Here is a 19,240-nt window from a genome sequence, read left to right as displayed (position 1 = left end):
CTTTTTGGTTAGGATTTTAAGTAGAATTGTGTTAAAATCATGAAATCAGTTTTAGGAAAGTTGACATCAGGGGCTGGTGTTGTGGTGTAGCAGGTTAACCCTCTGCCTGTGATGTCAGCATCCCATGTAGGCGTTTGTTGGAGTTCCAGCTGCTCCACTTCCAATCCAGCTCCCTGCTAATGGCCTGAGAAAGCAGCAGAGGATGGCCCAAGTATATGGGCCCCTGCACCCATGGGACCTAGCTTCTGCCTGGCCCAGCCCCAACCATTGTAGCCATCTGGAGAGTGAACCAGCAGATAGGAGATTGATATATCTGTCTGTCTGTCTGTCTCTCTCTCTCTCTCCTTTCTCTCTCTCTGTAACTCTGCATTTCAAATAATTTTTTTTAAATCTAAAAATAAGAAAGTTGATATCAGTCAGTCTTCCTATCCAAGAACCTGGTGTATTTATGTGTTTATGTATGTGTGTATCTGCTACAGTCTTTCTTGTTGAAAGATTTATACTTTGTCTACAATAAGTAACCCTTCTTTTGTTGTATTTATTCCCAAGTGTTGGTCATGTTTTAGTTTAAATTGTTATGTAAAGATTATATCTTAAAATTTATTGTCTAAAATGTGTTTATTGATTTATGGAAAATATGTGACATTTGTATAATAATATTGAATTCAGATATCTTATTACTCATTAATTCTAATAATTTATCACTAGATTAGTTTGGCATTTCTATTAAATTATAAAATCACTGTGAAATACTGTTTTCTTTCAAACTTTTTAATTTGTATATTTTTTTGTATTTTTACCGTATACACCAGTTGGAACCTTTTGAATATTGTTGAATAAATCATAGAAAGAGAGTTCTGAACATGTCATCATTAAGTATGAACTTTGTAGATGTCTTTTTTCAAATTGAAAAGGTTTCCTTCTATTCCTAGTTTGCTGATTTGTGGGGTTTTCCCTTATGATTTTGTTTCCATCATGATTGGTAGTTGAATTTTACTAAATGCAGTTTCTTCATCTGTATGTACATTTATTGTATCTAATACAAGTTTCATTAGGTTTTTCTCCTTTAACCTGTTTATAAAGTAGAATATACTGATCAGGTTTTTAAAAGTAAATTGCCAGACTCCATTTATTTACTGATAGTTTGTTTAAGAAGTTTGCATCTGTGTTCTTGAATGAGCCTATAATTTTCCTTTTTTGTATTTTTCTTGTGCAATATTAACATCAAGATTACATAAACTTGATAAACGTAGGCTTGTTTCCTCTTTCCTGTTCCCTAGAAGATACATTCATTGTTTAACTTGATTCCACAAATTCATCCTCACCCCACCACCAATTTATTACTGTTATTTTCTATATCATTGTCCATTTACTTAGCATATATTTAGTAATATTTTTATTTGCCATTCCCTCTGGAGTTTCAGATCTTGTATCTAGAATCATTATCGCTTCATCTCAAATAGAACCTTAGATTTCCCGTGGTGAGCTCTATTGGTGACAAACTTTCTTAGTTGTGAAAATGTCTTTATTTTGTCCTTGGTGTTTCGTTTGTTAGTTAACTTTGAGGAATGTTTCATTTTGTTAGGCCGAAGGAGACAATATGGTTACAGAAGTAGGAGAACCAGAGAGGTGTAGTATTGTAGATGATAGGAAAGGAAACACTCAAGGACTAGATGAGCAGTGAATAGAAGGGACCCCTGTAGTACAGGGCACAGAGAACAGGTATTCTCCTTATCAGCTATGCTCTCCGGAAAAAAAGAGTAGAAGGAAAAAGACATGTAAATTGTAACTATACAGTTGGGTAATTTGCATGAATGTCTAGATTATGAACCCCGCACACCCCCCCCCCCCCCCGCAAGGGAACAGCTCCTGTTTCACTTATCTGCATCTGTAATACCTAGCTCTCTTTTGGGTAGCATGTGGTGGGTGATCACAAATTAGTCCTCATAACTAATGAATTGTTATTGTCACCAAAGAAGAAAGCCTTTAAAAGACTGGCAAACAGACACTTGGATTTTTTTAAAATTCTGCTCCATCTTTAACATTCTCAAGGTTAACCTTTTTAAAGATGTCATGATGGGAATAAAATAGAAAGATCTTAAAAGAGTTTATTAGATGAATAGATAAAGATAATGTGGCATAAATACACAATAGAATACTATTCAGCCTTTTAACAAGAAGGAAATCCTGTCATTTGCAGCAACATAGATGAACCTGGAGGACGTTATGCTAACTGAAATAAACCAGACACAGAAGGACAAACATTGTGTGATACCACTTATGTAAGGAATCTAAACTAGTCAAACTCATGGAAGCAGGGTAGAATGGTGTTTGCCTGGGGCTGAAGGGAGAGGGGAGACTGGGGAGATATTGGTCAAAGGGTCCAAAGTTTCATCTAGCTCAGAATAATAAATTCAGGAGATCTATTGTACAACATGGTAACTGTAGTTAGTAATATATTGTATTACTTGAAAATAGCTAAGAGAGTTAAGTGATCTTACCACAAAATGTTAACTAATATCACCCAATGTAAATGTTAATTGGCTTGATTTAGCCATTCCACAATGCAAAAATATCATGCACTCATGGATGTGTACAAGTGTTATTTGTCAATTAAAACATAATAAGAGTGTGTTAAGTTTTTGCTTTTATCTGGTATTACTTAACATTTTGTGGTGAGATCACATACATAGAGAGGGGAGGGGGAGAGCGAGCGAGTTTGGGCAAGGGCTTCCATCCACTGCTCTACTCCCCAGCTGTCCAGAAGCCAGGAACTCAATCCAGGGCTCCCTGGATTGGGGGCAAGAACCCAATCACGTGAGCCATCCCCTCTGCCTCCCATAGTGTGCACCAACAAGAAGCTGGAGTCAGGAGCCAGGGCCTGGAAATAAAGCAGGCACACCAGTGTGGGACACAGGTGTCTTTACAGCTAGGCCAAACACCCCTGCTAGACTTGTTTATTTTTGAATCTTTATTCTTAGCAATAACTGTTTTTCAGTGCGTGGCAAATAGTCTTTGTTTGCTGTTTATTGTAACTTATCACTTTAAGCTGCTGATACTTATTCTTCCTGTATCCTCATTCTGAATGTTTAGTGAGAGGCAACTCACTGTTGCAAGTCTGTTACAAGAATACTGTCATCATTTCTAGGATACCAATATCTCTGGGAGATTGAATAGAGATCATAGCTCTATAACTGCTTTTGCAAAGAATGGCAGGACCAAAAATTTGCTACATTTTGTCAAAGCTATTTTCAGCTGAATTTATATTGACTGTAGAGATTGGGTTTATGTAAGGAAGCTTCAACAAAGTTCATGGAGAATGGGATTAAAAAATGATGTGTTTTCCACCAACTTTTTGAAGTATCCCCATATTTATAGAACTTTTTTTAAAGATTTATTTATTTGAAAGTCAGAGTTACACAGAGAGAGAAGGAGAGGCAGAGAGAGAGAGAGAGGTCTTCCATCCACTGGTTCACTCCCCAATTGGCTGCAATGGCCCGAGCTGCACCAATTCAATGCCAGAAGCCAGGAGCTTCTTCCAGGTATCCCATGTGGGTGCAGTGGAGCAGCTGGGACTTGAACCGGCACCCACATGGGATGCTGGCACTGCAGGCAGCCACTTAACCAGCGATACCACAGCGCTGGCCACAGCACTTTTTTTTTTTAATGTTTATTACATTGTACTTCACAGTTGGCCTATTACTTGTAGGCGCTTTCCCTCTGAAACTGCTATATACTCACAACTGACATAAGATATTCATAGACAACTTTTAAGTTTTGTACAGGTACTTAACTCTATACTCAGGTCACTGGAGAAAAAACTGGGTAAATATATATAATAGAAAATAAAAGACATGAGAAGCCCCATATACATTTAATGCAACTTCCAGGAGGGAAAAACAGAGACCATATTACTAAAGGAGATAATAGTTGACAGTTACCCACAGTTTATAAAAAAGCATCAAATTGTGCAAATGGGCTTGGGTGGCTCCTCAGCGGGTGGCGGTGGTGGTGGTAATGGTTCCTCCTGGCCCTGTTAATGTCAGGGCCAGGCCGGGGGGAGGATGGCAACCTAAAGCCAGGCCTTGCTAGGGGTGGGGCCCAGCCATGTCAGAGGTGACCCAGAGTCTGCTGCAGCACTGGGGCACCAGTTTTAGGAGAGGCGGCGACTTCGACTCTTGGGGCCAGCTGCTGGAGGTGACAGATGAGTATCAGACGTTAGCAAGACATCTACAAAAAGAAGCCCAAGCTCCACACAATAATTTCGAATTTACTGAAGAACCAAAGAAAACCATAGGCAAAATTGCAACATGCTTCGAATTGCAAAAGTGCAGCTTTACAGTCCACACAGTCCCAAGAAGAATTTAAACTGGAGGCCCTGAAGAAGCTAGAACCGATCCTAAAGAATATTCTTACGTATAATAAAGAGTTCCCGTTTGATGTTCAGCCTGTTGCATTAAGAAGAATTTTAGCACCTGGTAAAGACGAGAGTTTGGAATTTGAAGAAGATGAAGAAGAGGGTGGTGCTGGAGCAGGGTACCCTGATTCTTCTCCTGCCAGAGTCCCTGGTACCTTGTTACCGAGGTTGCCCTCAGAGCCAGGAATGACATTACCCACAATCAGAATTGAGAAGAGTGGTCTGAAAGATGCTGGGCGGTGCATCGACCCCTATATTACAGTTAGTGTAAAAGATCCGAATGGTGGCCGGCGCTGCGGCTCACTAGGCTAATCCTCCGCCTAGCGGCGCCGGCATACCAGGTTCTAGTCCCAGTCGGGGCACCAGATTCTGTCCCACTTGCCCCTCTTCCAGGCCAGCTCTCTGCTGTGGCCAGGGAGTGCAGTGGAGGATGGCCCAAGTGCTTGGGCCCTGCACCCCATGAGAGACCAGGAGAAGCACCTGGCTCCTGCCATCAGATCGGCGCAGTGCGCCAGCCACAGCAACCATTGGAGGGTGAACCAATGGCAAAGGAAGACCTTTCTCTCTGTCTCTCTCTCACTATCCACTCTGCCTGTCAAAAAAATTAATTAATTAATTAATTAAAAAAGATCCGAATGGCATAGAGTTAGCTCCTGTGCAGTATAATCTCGTGGCTTCACGAAAAGATACATATGTTCACTTTAATGTGGACATTGAGCTCCAGAAGCATGTTGAAAAATTAACCAAAGGTGCAGCTGTCTTTGAATTCAAACACTGCAAGCCTAAAAAATGGTTTACCAGCACCAAGTGTTTTGCTTTCATGGATATGGATGAAATTAAGCCTGGGCCAATTGTAATAGAGCTATACAAGAAATCCACTGACTTTAAAAGAAAGAAATTGCAATTCTTGACCAAGGAACCACTTTATCTTCATCCATATCAAACTTTGCACAAGGAATGATCCTGACATGAATAACCTGGAACTTCTGTGAATTTTGCCACTTGTTAGAAACCATCACAGCTCTGTGTAGCATATTCACCCATCAGAAGGCAGAAAGCAAGCTGTACTCGTGCCAGCAGGCCAGAGGGAGTCCATCGCAAAGCTGTACCACAGAATTCAAAGTCTAGCACATCACTGATGTATAAGAATCCTTTGGATACAGGTTTATTGTAGATTTTAAAACATATTTTTACTTTTCTATTGTGCAATTCATAGTCTGTTTTCTAAGTTAGCACTACTCCTACCCTGCTTCCTGGAAAAATACTGCTGTGAGTAGGTTTGCTCATCTTCAAACTTAATACAGCAATAAGAATGTGCTAGAGTTTATATACATATCTGTTCACTTTTGCTCCAATATGCTCTTTTAGTTTGAGTTAACTTCAAACTTTGGGTTGAGGTGGGTAGAATAGTATCAAATACTTTAAGGGAAAATGGACCAGTTATGCTGCCTAAGAAGGTGTGTCTGGAGATGATAGGCTGCTCCTTTGAGGTTGCCTACATTCACCCTGATCTGATCGTTTTCTTGCTTAGAAATAGTGGGCCTTGGCCAGATCAATATCTGGTGTGGGAGTGTTCCCCAGGTTGTAGCTGTGCGTTTTTCCAGATGACCAGATCATTTTTCTGAAAGTGAGCATACTTTTAATCATGTTGATTAGCTGTTGTTATTCTTTCTGTTAATGATTCTAAGGTTAACATTGGAACCATCTCAGAATTACAGATTTTTAGATGGGTTCACAATGTCTTCCAAATCATGTAATCTAAAAATAGTTGAGTCAGATGCTAACAAGATATTGCGGGAACAACTGCTATTTTTCTGACAACTGATTATGAAACTTAAAACCTGCATACCTCTTCTTATAGTGATGAGTATGCAAAATCTGGAAAGATACTCTATTTTTTTAACATAGGTAGATAGGATTGCCATTTATTTCCTACTTAGATATATTGGAATTCATCCATATGAGAATATGCAGGTCATTAGCTTATTATAATTTGACTATTTATATTACTTTTGACTTAATAGGGCATAAATAAAATTTTCATAGTACACATGAGGTAGATATTTGATACACAGAACATTAAAATTTGTGATGGGCTCTCGGTGGGTTAGATGTAGAACCCGTGTTTTTTAATATTCACTATTTTAATGAACAATGCATAAGGGAATGCAATTTCAGTACTTGGCCTATTTTTAAACTAGTGTAATAACCCTAGTTATGCCAGGATGTTTGCTTTTTGAAGTAAGTAATCACAATTAAGGTGTTTTAGCCTTTGCACTTCAAGAGATCTAGTCTTTACTTTCAGTTGTCCATTAGGTCAGTTCTGTTTATTAATTGGATATTAATAAAAACTATATGAGCCAGAAAGAATTCTCAACCAAATTTAGTCTTGTCTCTCATCTTGATTGGATTAATTTCCAGATTCTCAAGTAACTCAGTCCAAAGTAGGGCTAGAGGATGAAGAATTTGCCTTAAGGAATTCCTTTTGTCAAATCCCCAAACTGTAAGCTCTTCAGGGAGCAAGAACCATGTTTCCTCCATGTCACACATACTTCCCTAGGTGCTTGGCAGCGCTCTGTACCCTGTGGAGTACTCAGTACCTGTTTGATGTTGCTGATGAGACCTAAAATAATCATCTCTTAAAAATCCTACTATTAAAACGTGGCAAAACTGAAAAAAAAGCATCAAATCATAAAATTAAAGAAGCATAACAATCTGAGCATGATAAGGAAAAAGAAATGAATCTCATAAATATATCGTGAAAACATGAAGGACAAGGAGAAAGCCTTGCAAACAGAGAGAAATTGCAGAGTGTCCACAAAGGACCAAAAATGATACTAATACTTGGTTTCTCGTGTAATAGTGATACCAAGAAATAATGAAATGATATTCTGAAAGTGCTCAGGGAAATAACAGCCCCCTTACAATATATATTAAAAGTAAAGGTTAAAGTGTTTCAGTTGACAGTCCATTGCTGATTTAGGGAAAAGCCTATACCAAATAGAATGCAGAAGGAAGTAGAGGGACACAGGAAGCAATGAAGAGCAAAGAAACAGGTGAGCAAATTAATAAAGAGAAAAATAAATGTTGATAGTAGGAAATAAGAATGGAGGAAGTGAAAGGAAAACATTACATGTACTTGTCCAGAGTGAAAATAGAGATTACTTTTTAGATGTTATTTTTTTTTTTAATTTATTTGTTGGGGCCGGCGCCATGGCTCACTTGGTTAATCCTCCGCCTGCGGCGCCAGGTTCCCATATGGGCACTGGGTTCTAGTCCCGGTTGCTCCTCTTCCAGTCTAGCTCTCTGCCGTGGCCTGGGAGGGCAGTGGAGGGTGGCCCAAGTGCTTGGGTCCCTGCACCCACATGGGAGACCAGGAAGAAGCATCTGGCTCCTGGCTTCGGATCAGTGCAGCGCCGGCCGTAGCGGCCATTTGAGGGGTGAACCAACGGAAGGAAGACCTTTCTCTCTGTCTCTCTCACTGTCTAACTCTACCTATCAAATAAAAAAATAAAAAATAAAATTTCTTTGTTAATTTATTTGAAATGTAGGGCATTGGGTGTGGGGGAGCTGGGGGGGTGGACAGGCAGATAGAAACAGATCTTCCATCTGCTGACCCACTTCCCAAATGACTGCAAGGGCCAGGGCTGGTCCAGGCCAAAGCCAAGAGTTCCGAGCTTCATCTAGGTCTCCCATGTGGGTGGCACGGACCCAGGTATTTGGGCCATCATCTGATGCCTCTCAGGCACATTAGCAGGCAGCTGGATCAAAAAAACAGAGGAACCAGAACTCAAACTGGACAGGACATCACATATAGGATGCTGGCCTTACAAGCAGCAGTCTAACCCACAGCACCATGACACTGGCCCCCACGATTTTGTTGTTTGAAATGTGAATATTTAAAATAAAGATAACCAATTGATAGAAATAAAATGTTTAATTTCCAAACTATTAGAGAAATGAGAAGGGAAATGATGAAAAAGCCATCTTTTCTACCAAGAAGCAAGAAAGAAAAAAAAGTAAGAAAGAATTAGAAAACACAGAGGAAGACAGCAAAAATAATCCCAGGTTTACCAGTAGTGACTACAAATATACACAGATTTATACATTATTAACTGTCAGAATAAATTTTAGAAATCATAATGGCATGTAGCCTACAGGAGACTACCCTGAAATAAATTAAGAAAGAAAGGTTGGAAATAGGTATACAAAACAATATTAACCAAAAGTAATCCTGTGTTGGCAGTACTTTCGTTAGACAAAATATTATTTAGGCCAAAAAAAAGGAACCCTTAATAGGTATAGTAATTAAGAACTAATAACATAAAAAACTACCTAACAATATAGACTTAAATACATAAATCAATAGCTCCCAGAGTTAGAAGGGAAGCTCAAGAAATCCACAAACATGTTGAATAATACACAGAACAAGCAGGCAAGAAATCCTTAAGATTTGAGAGGATGTTAAAACCACAATGAGCAAACATGATTGGGGGGGGGAGACTTTCCTACCCAACATGTAGATAATATGTATTTGTACTTTTGGAGCTTTTGCAAGCACTGACCACATAATAACTCACAAAGGAAGTCTCAGAAAATTTCAAAGAAACTAGATCCTACGGACCATCTTCTCACACCATTCAACAACTATATTACAAGTCACAATAAATAGATATGTAAAAACAAATCAAATGTTTGGGAACTAAAATAACACACCTCTAAATAACCCATGGATTAACAACTTTCTGGCAATATTTGTAATTCTTCTGCTAAATAACCCATAGGTTAAAGAGGGTAATACAATGGAAATTTCAAAATCCTTAAAGCTATCTCTGAAAAGCCTAAAGTAAATGTCCTAATTGTGAAATTCTAGATTAATTCTCAAAGTCAGGGAAAAGACAATGATCTTTACTGCTGTTCCTATAAATCTGTATCGGATAACTTAGTTACCAATGTAACAGGAAAACATGTCTTGTCATAGGCTTATATGGGCAACACAGAAATCCCTAAAGTGCCTAATAATCTTATGATCCAAGACTGTTATGGGAAGATGAAGAGAAACTTCAGCTTGATCTATAAAACTCTTATCTTTGTATTAAATGCACACACACACATACACATATATAAACTCTGGGGCCAGTAAGTTGTTATTTTGTAATTCTGAGTTACACCTACATGCGTATTTGCTAGCATTGTTTTCTGCTCTGTATATTTTTAACTTTTCAAAATGAGAGGAAAAATACAAACAATCCATGATGGAAGTTCTGGGCCCTGAGGAAACGCAAGGTCTACTGAGAGACAGACTCATTCGGGGTTAATCATTCAGTAACAGAGATTTAGTGTGCACATACTGTGTCTAGGTAGAGTGTGTGTGTATGGGTATGTGGGTGTGTGGTGAGGGGAGATATTGTGCAGAGGAAGGTGAAATTCCAAAGTCCCTGACCTCATGGAGCTTAGTGGAGGAGACATTGGGTCCCACTTCTCCTTATGCCCCCCACCCCACTTCTTATAGGGCCTTGCCATTGAGCTGTTCCCTCAAAATGATTACTACTTTCTCAAGAACACTATTAGCATATGTCTTTTGAGAAACTGGCCTCAAAATCTTCCATTTGACCAAGAAGAGCCAAGCAAAAGATTATGGGTAGTGTGCCCATGCCCCAGTCAGGTGGCAGAGTCCAGAATGGACGACTGAGGTTCTTGACTTCTAATTACTCTGCATAACTGGCCAGTGGCCAATGCAGGCCTGCAGCATGGTATTGAAAGCTTAGCTTTTCTTGCTCAAGTCTGCTAAGCAATCCAGCTCTTGAAGGATAGCTGCTGAAGCACAAAACACTCCCCTCTGTTCCACAGACCAGAGATCAACAGTGTTATTTGTGTGTGGCCCTGGAGCTGAGTGTTTGATACTTGTAAAGGGTTATTTCAGGTGCACATGCATGCACACACAAAGAATCAGCAACAGAGGACACACCAGGCCCTCAAAGGACAAGATACTTAGATGTTTACCATGTGGCCCTCTACAGAAAAAGTTTTCTAACCCCTGAAGTATTCCACTGGTTCTCAAGTGATAGTCCCTAGAGCAGCAGCACCAGCATCACGTAGAAACTGGTTACAAATGCCGAGTCTCGGATCCCATCCAGAATGAGACACTCCAGGACTGGGGCTCCGCAATGCCTTGTGGTGACTCTGAAATTGCTGCTATGGGCCCCTGGCTTCATCCCCTCATAGAAGATTCCTCACGTGTCAGTCTCACGGGTAGCTTCACAGGAAAGCAGAGATTCAGGGTAGGTTGTGACCAATGAGCAGAGTATGCTCTTGAGGGAATATTTTGTTACTTTGGCCTTATCACTTCCTTTATTAACATTTGCACAGGCCAAGTAATGAAGTAGTCTGTCCAATACAGATGCTCTTCCAAGGCCATACCAGGACTTTGCAGTGGGTTCATGTTCAGAGTCGTGGAGAAATGAGAAATCCTAAGTTGTTTTACACCATGATAATGATCTGGAGCGGTGTTTGCAGCTTTGAGACATTATGATTCCCCAGTTAATAAATGTTCTCTGGTTCTCATTATCAGAATACTTTTGTGTTTTCAATTGTAGCATACTTTCAAGATTCTCTTAACTACTTAATTTACTTAATAGGTAAGTTAGAATATAGTCTTCCCTTCATGTTTGAAACACAGAGTTACAGAGACAGAGAGAGAGAGAGATGTCCCATCCACTGATTCACTCCGCAAATGGCCACAATAGCCAGGGCTGGGCCATGCTGAACAAAGCCAGGAACTTTATCTGGGTCTTCCACACGGGTGGCAAGGCCCCAAGCACTTGGACCATTTCCCACTGCTTTCCCAAGCACATTAGCAGGGAGCTGGATCAGAGGTGGAGCAGCCAGGACTCATAAGGGATGTCTGGGTTGCTGGGGTTAAGACAGCAAATTAAGCTGCTGCACCATAATGCTGGCCCCTCATGGTTAACATTCTAATATTAATAGAAAGTCATTTGTGTAGTGGTTGTAATTTTCAGTGTTCTTGATCTTCTTGAGACTCTGCGCAGGTAGTCCTTATTTCCATTGGACAGAGAAGAAAATAAGACCCAGAATGGCATGCTCAGTCTCATTATACAAGGGTACTTCAGAAAGTTCATGGGAAAATGAAATTCAAAAATAAGTTTATTTTGGTGTCTCCTCTCCCCCACCACCAAAAAATGGTATGTGGTGATTATCTTCTTGCTGTGTCCTTACATGGCAGAGGTGGAAGGACAAGTTAACTAGCATGCGAAGCTCTTTTATAAGGGTTTTCATATTATTACTAAAGGAGCAGCTCTTATAGTGTAGTCAGCTGTAAGAGGCCCCACCTCTTAATACTATCACATTGACATCCCCGGAATTATAGAGGACACACATTCAAAGCACAGCACGTCTGGATTTACCAAAGGACTGGTTTTTGGGAAACTCGTGATCATCGGAGGGCTGTTTTCTGAGAGCTGTGTTTGGAAGTAGCAAATTGTGTTGTCATAAGCACAGTTAATTATCGTCCTTGGCCTTGTGGTCCCAGGTCCTGTTTTTCTTACCTTGAATGCTCAGTTTATTTTCTCTCTTCTCTGTCTGCCTTTTCTCATCTCTCTGTCTCATTCTGTCTATCCTCCTTCCCCTGTTCCCTTAGCCTCCTGGTCCTCTATCCATCTTGCCTCCACTTTTCTCCTGCCTCTCTCACCTAACACCTTTCCAAACTTCCGCTTCTCTTTTCTTTTTCCCCCTCTGATTCCATTTGTTTTTCTAGGATTAAATGTTTAACAACCAGCACTTCATATGTAAATATGCATCTATTTATAATAATTTATCACTTTAATATAAATGGAAATTTCTGATTTCAAAGATCTGCATCCTTGAAAACTATCAAAGACGAGTGGGCTTTAAATCTCTTATTAATAGAACACTGTCTTATTTATACTATCCCTAGTGGTAGTACTAGCAATGGTAGTAGTAATGATAACAACAATAATGTTTTATCCTTCTCATGGCTCATATTTACTGAGTTTTTAACTACTTGCCAAATATTGTTTCAAGTAAATGGTATTCAGAGTGTAGTCTAGGGACCCTAGGGAGTGCTCAGGACACTTTCAGAAGCCTGTAAGGTCAAATAATTCTAAATACCATTTACCTTTTTCACTATGTTGACATTTGCACTGACTCCCTAGAAGCACTGTGGGTAAAGCTGCTGGCTCCATGGCCCAGTTCAAGGTCTTCACTGTTAGCATTCTCAGTAAACAACAAAAAAGCCAATTTTATTTTAATAAATCTCTAGTGAAGTAGACAGTTGTATTAACCCTTGACCTTTGAGTACATGTCCTTTTTTTTCTTTTTTAATTTATTTGACATGTAGAGCTACAGACAGTGAGAGAGAGAGAGACAGAGAGAAAGGTCTTCCTTCCATTGGTCCACTCCCCAAATGGCTGCTATGGCCGGTGCTGCGCTGATCCGAAGCCAGGAGCCAGGTGCCTCTTCCTGGTCTCCCACATGGGTGCAGGAGCCCAAACACTTGGGCCATCATCCACTGCCCTCCTGGGTCACAGCAGAGAGCTGGATTGGAAGAGGAGCAACCGAGACTAGAACCCAGCACCCATATGGGATGCTGGTGCCGCAGGCGGAGGATTAACCAAGTGAGCCACAGCGCCGGCCGAGTACATGTCCTTTTAATGTCCTGTGTGACAAAGTGAGGAAGTACACATAAAACACTTCAGCATGCTAAGAATGTTTGAGTTGCTAACTGAATTAGTCCCTTTTTATAGACCACCATTTTTATGTGAAAGAATGGTAAATAAACTGTGCTTTTTGCAAACTCTGGTGCTTCACAGAAATGTTCTCGAAAATGGATGAAGGCAGTCTGTAGTTTCAGGGCAAACACCTTATTGGTCCACTGGCCCGCCTGGATAGTGATTCTCCAGGGGGCCATCTCAATAGCAAACAATGAGAGCTTTTATGTATCTAATTCATGCTTGTAGGTGCCATTTACAATTTAAAAATTATGCTTTGAATACTGATGAATTTTCAAATAGCAGAACAAAAAAAAAAAAAACCACATTCTTCTAAGCTTTACCTTCTACAGAACCATTCATGATATAGTTTAGAAAAATAGAGCCTACATATTAAAAGCCATATCCAGGGTAACACTACAAAGGCATGATTTATGGTCTCGTCTTATATTTTATAGTGCTTTAAATTTCTAAGTGCTTTCATGTATACTTTTTCATCTGATCTTCACACAGCACTGTAAGTATATAAAACAGCTTAAAGATAACAAAATTGAGACTTAAGGAAGAGAGTTCCCTGAGTGCACTTGATACTTCCCTGCCCTTTCAGCTATTATCTCTGAGGACCTGAAATAAGGCAGTGCAGAAGGAGAGGAGATAGAATCTATAAAACTTGGCAACTAATGACACACAAAAGAAAAGGAAATGAAGACTCCAGGGAATTTTCCCGAGTGTTTTGCTTGGATCCTTGAGAGGGTATGGCTAACTGAGGGAAAAAAAAATTGAGAAAGGATGGATTCCGTTGCAAATGTTTACTGAAGTCCTCTTTGTTGCCACTGCTGTCCTATGCTTTGGGGTATTCTATTTGTTGTCTCTTGGGAACTGCGGCATGCATGCCAATAACTCTGCTTCAAGATAAAAGAGTGGCAAGAGCCCGAAGCAAAGCTTAGTGTAAGTCCCATAGCTGTCCACGGAAAGGAAGTCACTGCATCTGGACATGGAAAATTTTATGGAAGCAGAAGGATTTGGAAGGAGTCTTGCAAAACCGTAGAATTTGGATTTGGATGTACAGAGTTCTGCTACAGAAGAGTAGTGAGAACACTACAGAAAGAAGGCTGTGTGGTATAGAGGTTAGTAGCAATATAGCAATATAGCATGCGCCTGGTTGGATGCTGAAAAATCATTGTTATTGTTTGTTCCAATAAATTTCTGGAAATATTGGCTGCAGAATCTGACATAAGTTACAAAGGTGGTTGGCTTTCCATTTTATATTTAGTTTATATTTTAATGACACTTGTCAAACATGTTTTTTAGGTATAATTTTAGTTATTTCTATACATATAAAATTTCTTCATTTTTCATTGACTAGATGAAGAATTCAAGTTTACATAGCATCATTGATCTTCCCAGATGTTTTTTTACAGTTTTAGAGTGGATTGTGCCAAATAATTTTACTGTGGTCTAATATTTTTAAATCTACAGTACCTTACTTAAAATAAACCTACAACCTTTAGATAACTTTATTCTCACATTTAGAAATTCCACCAATATACTGGGTTGGTGCTGTGGCATAGAAGGTTAAGCCTCTGCCTGCAGTGCAGGCATCCCATATGGGTACCAGTTCATGTCCCGGCTGCTCCACTTCCGATCCAGCTCTCTGCTATGGCCCGGGAAGGCAGTGGAGGATGGCCCAAGTGCTTGGGCCCCTGCACCCGTGTGGGAGACTCAGAAGAAGCTCCTGGCTCCTGGCTTCAGATTGGCCCAGCTCTGGCCATTGCGGCCATTTGGGGAGTGAACCAGTGGATGGAAGACCTCTCTGTCTCTACCTCTCACTGTCTGTAACTCTACTACTCAAATAAATAAATAAAATCTTTAAAAAAAATAAATTCCATCAATCCTTTACATTGCATTTTCATCTGAGTGACATCCCTGTGTCTGTCCTCCAATAGCTAAGCTCTCTTCCTGGTCTTTCCTTTGTTAGCATTAGTTTTTGTTATTTTTCACTGCACAATCTATCTGATTTGGATATTTATAACTGCTTTTTCCCTAGAAAAGTCAGATAAATATGACCCACGTGATGTTGAAAGGCTACAGCAAGATGATAACTGGGTTGAAAGCTACTTGTCTTGGAGACATAATGTTGTAGAGGAAACACTGAAGATGCTTGATGAGAGTTTTCAATGGAGGAAGGAAATCTGTGTCAATGGTAAGTGGTTTAATGTAACCTTAACAGGTGGTATCTCCTGCCTAAAGGGCATTGTTTTCTACTTATCTGCTTGTGTGTTTGCGTAGATTCATAGAGACCAATAATACTTCAAAGGAATAGCTTATGGATAAGTATTATAAGTGGGAACGCTGGTAAGGGAACAAGATAGCAGGGAGCAGAATCACACTGAGATCCTTCCCTCTCAGCAGAGCGTCCTGCTCTGTGTTTTGTTCAGTGCCATTACACCATAACAAGACAACATCTTCACTACACCAGAAATAAGGAGATACTGTTTTCCTATGTGCCAGTGTCTTTTTCTGTCCTTTGTCCCTTGTCCCGATAGATGTTCCATAGTGATTTGCTGAATGAATCGAGGGTCCCAGAAAAGCAAGCCTGTCCCCAAAGGTGCCTGTGACAGACTTCTCCCTTAATTTCTAGGTCTACTACTAGTCTGAAATTTTCCCCCCAAATGGGAATTTTTAATCTTGGAGTTTTATAATGGTCTTCAACTGTCTGAAGAACTCTTCACGGAAGAATTTGTTACCTGGTGTCTATCCACAGCTAAGAATGTAACAAGAAACTGGTTTAACCACTGACTTCAGTTAGGTATAAAGGAAGATTTCCTGGCCTTGGAGATTATAAACTGTTGGAGTAACTGAGTCTGAAGACTTCATACAAAACAGTCAACAAATAATACTAGAGCAGATAGTTTCCTCATTCTTGATACTTCTAGAAGAAATCCACGAGTAGGGCAGTACCTAAGGAAAAATGGGATTGCAAACAAACACCATAGATAATTTCAACTGACAGTGAAGAACTTACTAAATAAAGGCATAAAAATCTGGTATTTTTAAATCACTTAAGTACAGAGAAAACTTTTAAACCCAATAATACTTGTTTTCCTACATAGAATTGCAAGTTTCTGGTGGCAAACAGCAGAGATGTAATAAATAGTGGGGAAAGATAAAATCTTTGAAAGTTCTTAGAGAATCCCTGGTAAATGAAACAAAAGCCTTGGAATTCGCTGCTTTGCTGTATTGGTCCTTGGCCTCACCAGAGCCTGGACAGGCCCTTTGTTCTTCTGCTATAGGTTCTTGCATTTTTTTGTCAAGTATTTTTTCCACCTGTCCCCAGGTTAAAAAATATATGAGAGTCTACTGGATAGCAAACTATACAGAAAAATACCATTTGGTTTCAGAAACTAAAGTAATTTGTTTTCACTAAATCTGAGGTTATAGTTTGGATATTGACTGGCATATTCTCTTGAAGTTGTCTCATAGTGGTAATATTTGTTCAGAGCCATTACATGAATAACAGAGTGTAGAAATGTGTCCATATGATTAATGGCTGACATGTCCAGGGAAATGGAGTTTCTCTCTCTCTCTCTCTCTCTCTCTCTTTCTCTCTCTCACCTTGGTGTCATTATGTAGTTTGCATCCTTAATAGGAAACAGCATTTTTTATTGCAGAGATTCTTTCCAGGAATGTAAACAGGGTATATCTTTTTAAATACCAGAACTACTACATAGTACTACCTTTACATTGTGAGTTTTAATTTTGGGCCCCTAAATTATAGTCTGTGATCAAAGTTTTATCACCTTATAGATCTTACTGAATCCTCCATTCCCAGATGGTTATTGGAAATTGGTGGTATTTATCTCCATGGTTATGACAAAGAAGGTAACAAATTGTGTAAGTATATCGAATTTATGTGCTTGCTTTTCAAGACTTTGAGAGGTAGGGGTCTATCTCAGCTGAATAGTCTGCGGAACTTTTCTATATGGGCAAACATTTGAGTCTCTTGCAATTAGGGTTAGAGCCATCTTCATGGTGTGTTGTCAAGTATTTATAATAAAGTAGGCAGAAAAGGCGAATGCTGCATCCTGTAACACGGCCAAGATAATTGAATTCAGTCATTATCTTTCTAATCTGATTGTAATATTATAATTCAACTCAGTATTTCTATAGAGAATCTCTTAGACAGTCACTAAAGGTTGCTCCGTGGGCCTTTTCCTTTCAAGCCTCCTGTAATCTGTTCCCCTTAGCTGTTTCTGAACTGTGCACAGTAATGGGGGGAGCAGTAGCAGACATTGTTGTTCAGATGACTCCCTCGTGTTTGTCTCCCATGTGCTGCAAACTCAGCTTGGTTTGTACCGAGGGTAGGCCTTGGCAAGCGTATCCAAGCTCCTGCTGAACAGACATCCTGCACTCGCCTTGCTTGCCTTCTGCGTGGCATGTGGCCTGTATTGCATTTTAATAATATTCTCTTGGCATTGTCCTCATATTGCTGCCTCCTCATCTTAATCTTTTTTTCTCATTTTTGTTCTTTGCCCATTTAAAGAATGTGTGTTTCCCAGGCTTCATTCCTTTCTTGGCCTCTTTTGTTTTCCAACTGATACAGTCTCCTTGAATGATTCCAAGCCCCTGATAGCTCTAGCTACCTCTTCCAACAGAGTGATGACCCCACACCATCCCCAGGCCTTGTGCACTTACCCAGCTACCTTCTGACTGGTACCACCTCACCATTTGTCAGCTACCTTCAGTACAACACCCAACTAATGTCCACATCCCACCACTTGCTCTCTTTCTGTAGTCCCAACTCAGGCCCACTCACTGGCTCTTCCTCTGATATAGCTTCTTTTTTTTTTTTTAAGATTTATTTTAGTTATTTGAAAGAGTTAAAAAGAGAGGTAGGGAGAGAGATCTTCCATCGGCTGGTTCACTCCCCAAATGGCCACAACAGCCAGAGCTGAGCTGATCCAAAGCTAGGAGCTAGGAGCTTCCTCTGGGTCTCCTACATGGGTACAGGGACCCAAGGGCTTTGGCCATCCTCCACTGCTTTCCCAGGCTCATTAACAGGGAGCTGGATCGGAAGTAAAGAGCCAGGACTTGAACCAGTGCCCATATGGGATGCTGGCACTGCAGACCAGGGCTTTAACCTACTGCACCACAGTGCCAGCCCCCTTATATAGCTTTAGTCAGACCCCATTCCAATGTCGCCAGGTGCTTCCTCAGTTCAGTCACTAACTACTACAGGGTAAGCATCCTAATCAGAAAAATCTAAAATCCCAAATGAAATCCAAAACTGAGCACCAGTCCACAATTTGTACACCTGACTTCATGTTAACACATCACAGTCAGAATGCAGGTATGCTAAAAAATACTATATAAATTACCTTCAGGCCATGTGTATAAGCTGTCTGTGAAATTCATTATGTGTATGCAAATATTCCCAAATCTAAAAAGTCCAAAATCTAAAGCATTTCTGGTCCCAAGCATTTCTGATGAGGGACATTGGACGTCTGCACCCTCACCACGGTCCCTTCCCAGGTCCTAGACAGTTGGCTTTCCTCCTGTGCCCTCCCACCTGCACTGTGTGCTGCTGCCCAAGACAGACAAGCAGAACACCCTAGCATTTTCTTCAGCGTCCTTCAGACCCAACCCCTGTGTCTCCATTTAGCTTCTCTCACCACTCCTCACTTCATGTCTTCACTCCATCACCTGAGCAATTTGCCATGCCCTCCCCCCACCTCCCCACAGTCATGGCACCTGCCTATGCCTGTCCTGCCCCTGGGTGTCTACTCCGGACGAGGTGCTGTACAGAACCAGTGGCTTGATTTTTAGTTAAGCACAATGAGGAGCACTTTTAGGTTGCTACCAAATACTGTTTGTTCTCTTGCATTTTCTTTTTCCCCTTACTTGCAAGCGAACTTTGTTTACTTGCTAAGGGAAAGAAGCATAGTTTATCTGCTACTGTGTAATTTGGGCTTCCCAACTATAACTATTGCTCATTTCAAAGAAGGAAGAGATGTCTTTAATCTAAAAAACAGAATAAATTATAAATGAATAAAAATTTCAAGGGAGAGGAGGTATA

The 19,240-nt window shown here is 40.3% G+C and overlaps 2 protein-coding genes across 8 annotated transcripts in view; both read left to right on the top strand.

Annotated features, from left to right (window-relative positions):
• MOSPD2 (motile sperm domain containing 2) overlaps window positions 1–19,240 on the top strand; it is a 71,873-nt gene that overhangs the window by 6,204 nt on the left and 46,429 nt on the right. For all 7 annotated transcript variants that reach the window (XM_062183259.1, XM_062183263.1, XM_062183258.1 and 4 more), the window contains exons 3-4: window positions 15,212–15,367; window positions 16,972–17,058. In XM_062183259.1, the coding sequence (XP_062039243.1) occupies window positions 15,212–15,367; window positions 16,972–17,058 (243 nt within the window). The remainder of the gene's footprint in view (window positions 1–15,211; window positions 15,368–16,971; window positions 17,059–19,240) is intronic.
• Window positions 4,108–5,486, top strand: LOC133753538 (axin interactor, dorsalization-associated protein-like). Its single transcript, XM_062184237.1, is given in 3 exon segments — window positions 4,108–4,323; window positions 4,325–4,700; window positions 5,047–5,486. Coding segments are annotated over 3 exon segments (924 nt in total). The 3' UTR covers window positions 5,379–5,486.

The sequence above is a fragment of the Lepus europaeus genome, chromosome X, assembly GCF_033115175.1.
Source record: "Lepus europaeus isolate LE1 chromosome X, mLepTim1.pri, whole genome shotgun sequence".
Classification (NCBI taxonomy): Eukaryota; Metazoa; Chordata; class Mammalia; order Lagomorpha; family Leporidae; genus Lepus; species Lepus europaeus.
This window is presented reverse-complemented; position numbering and strand designations above follow the sequence as displayed.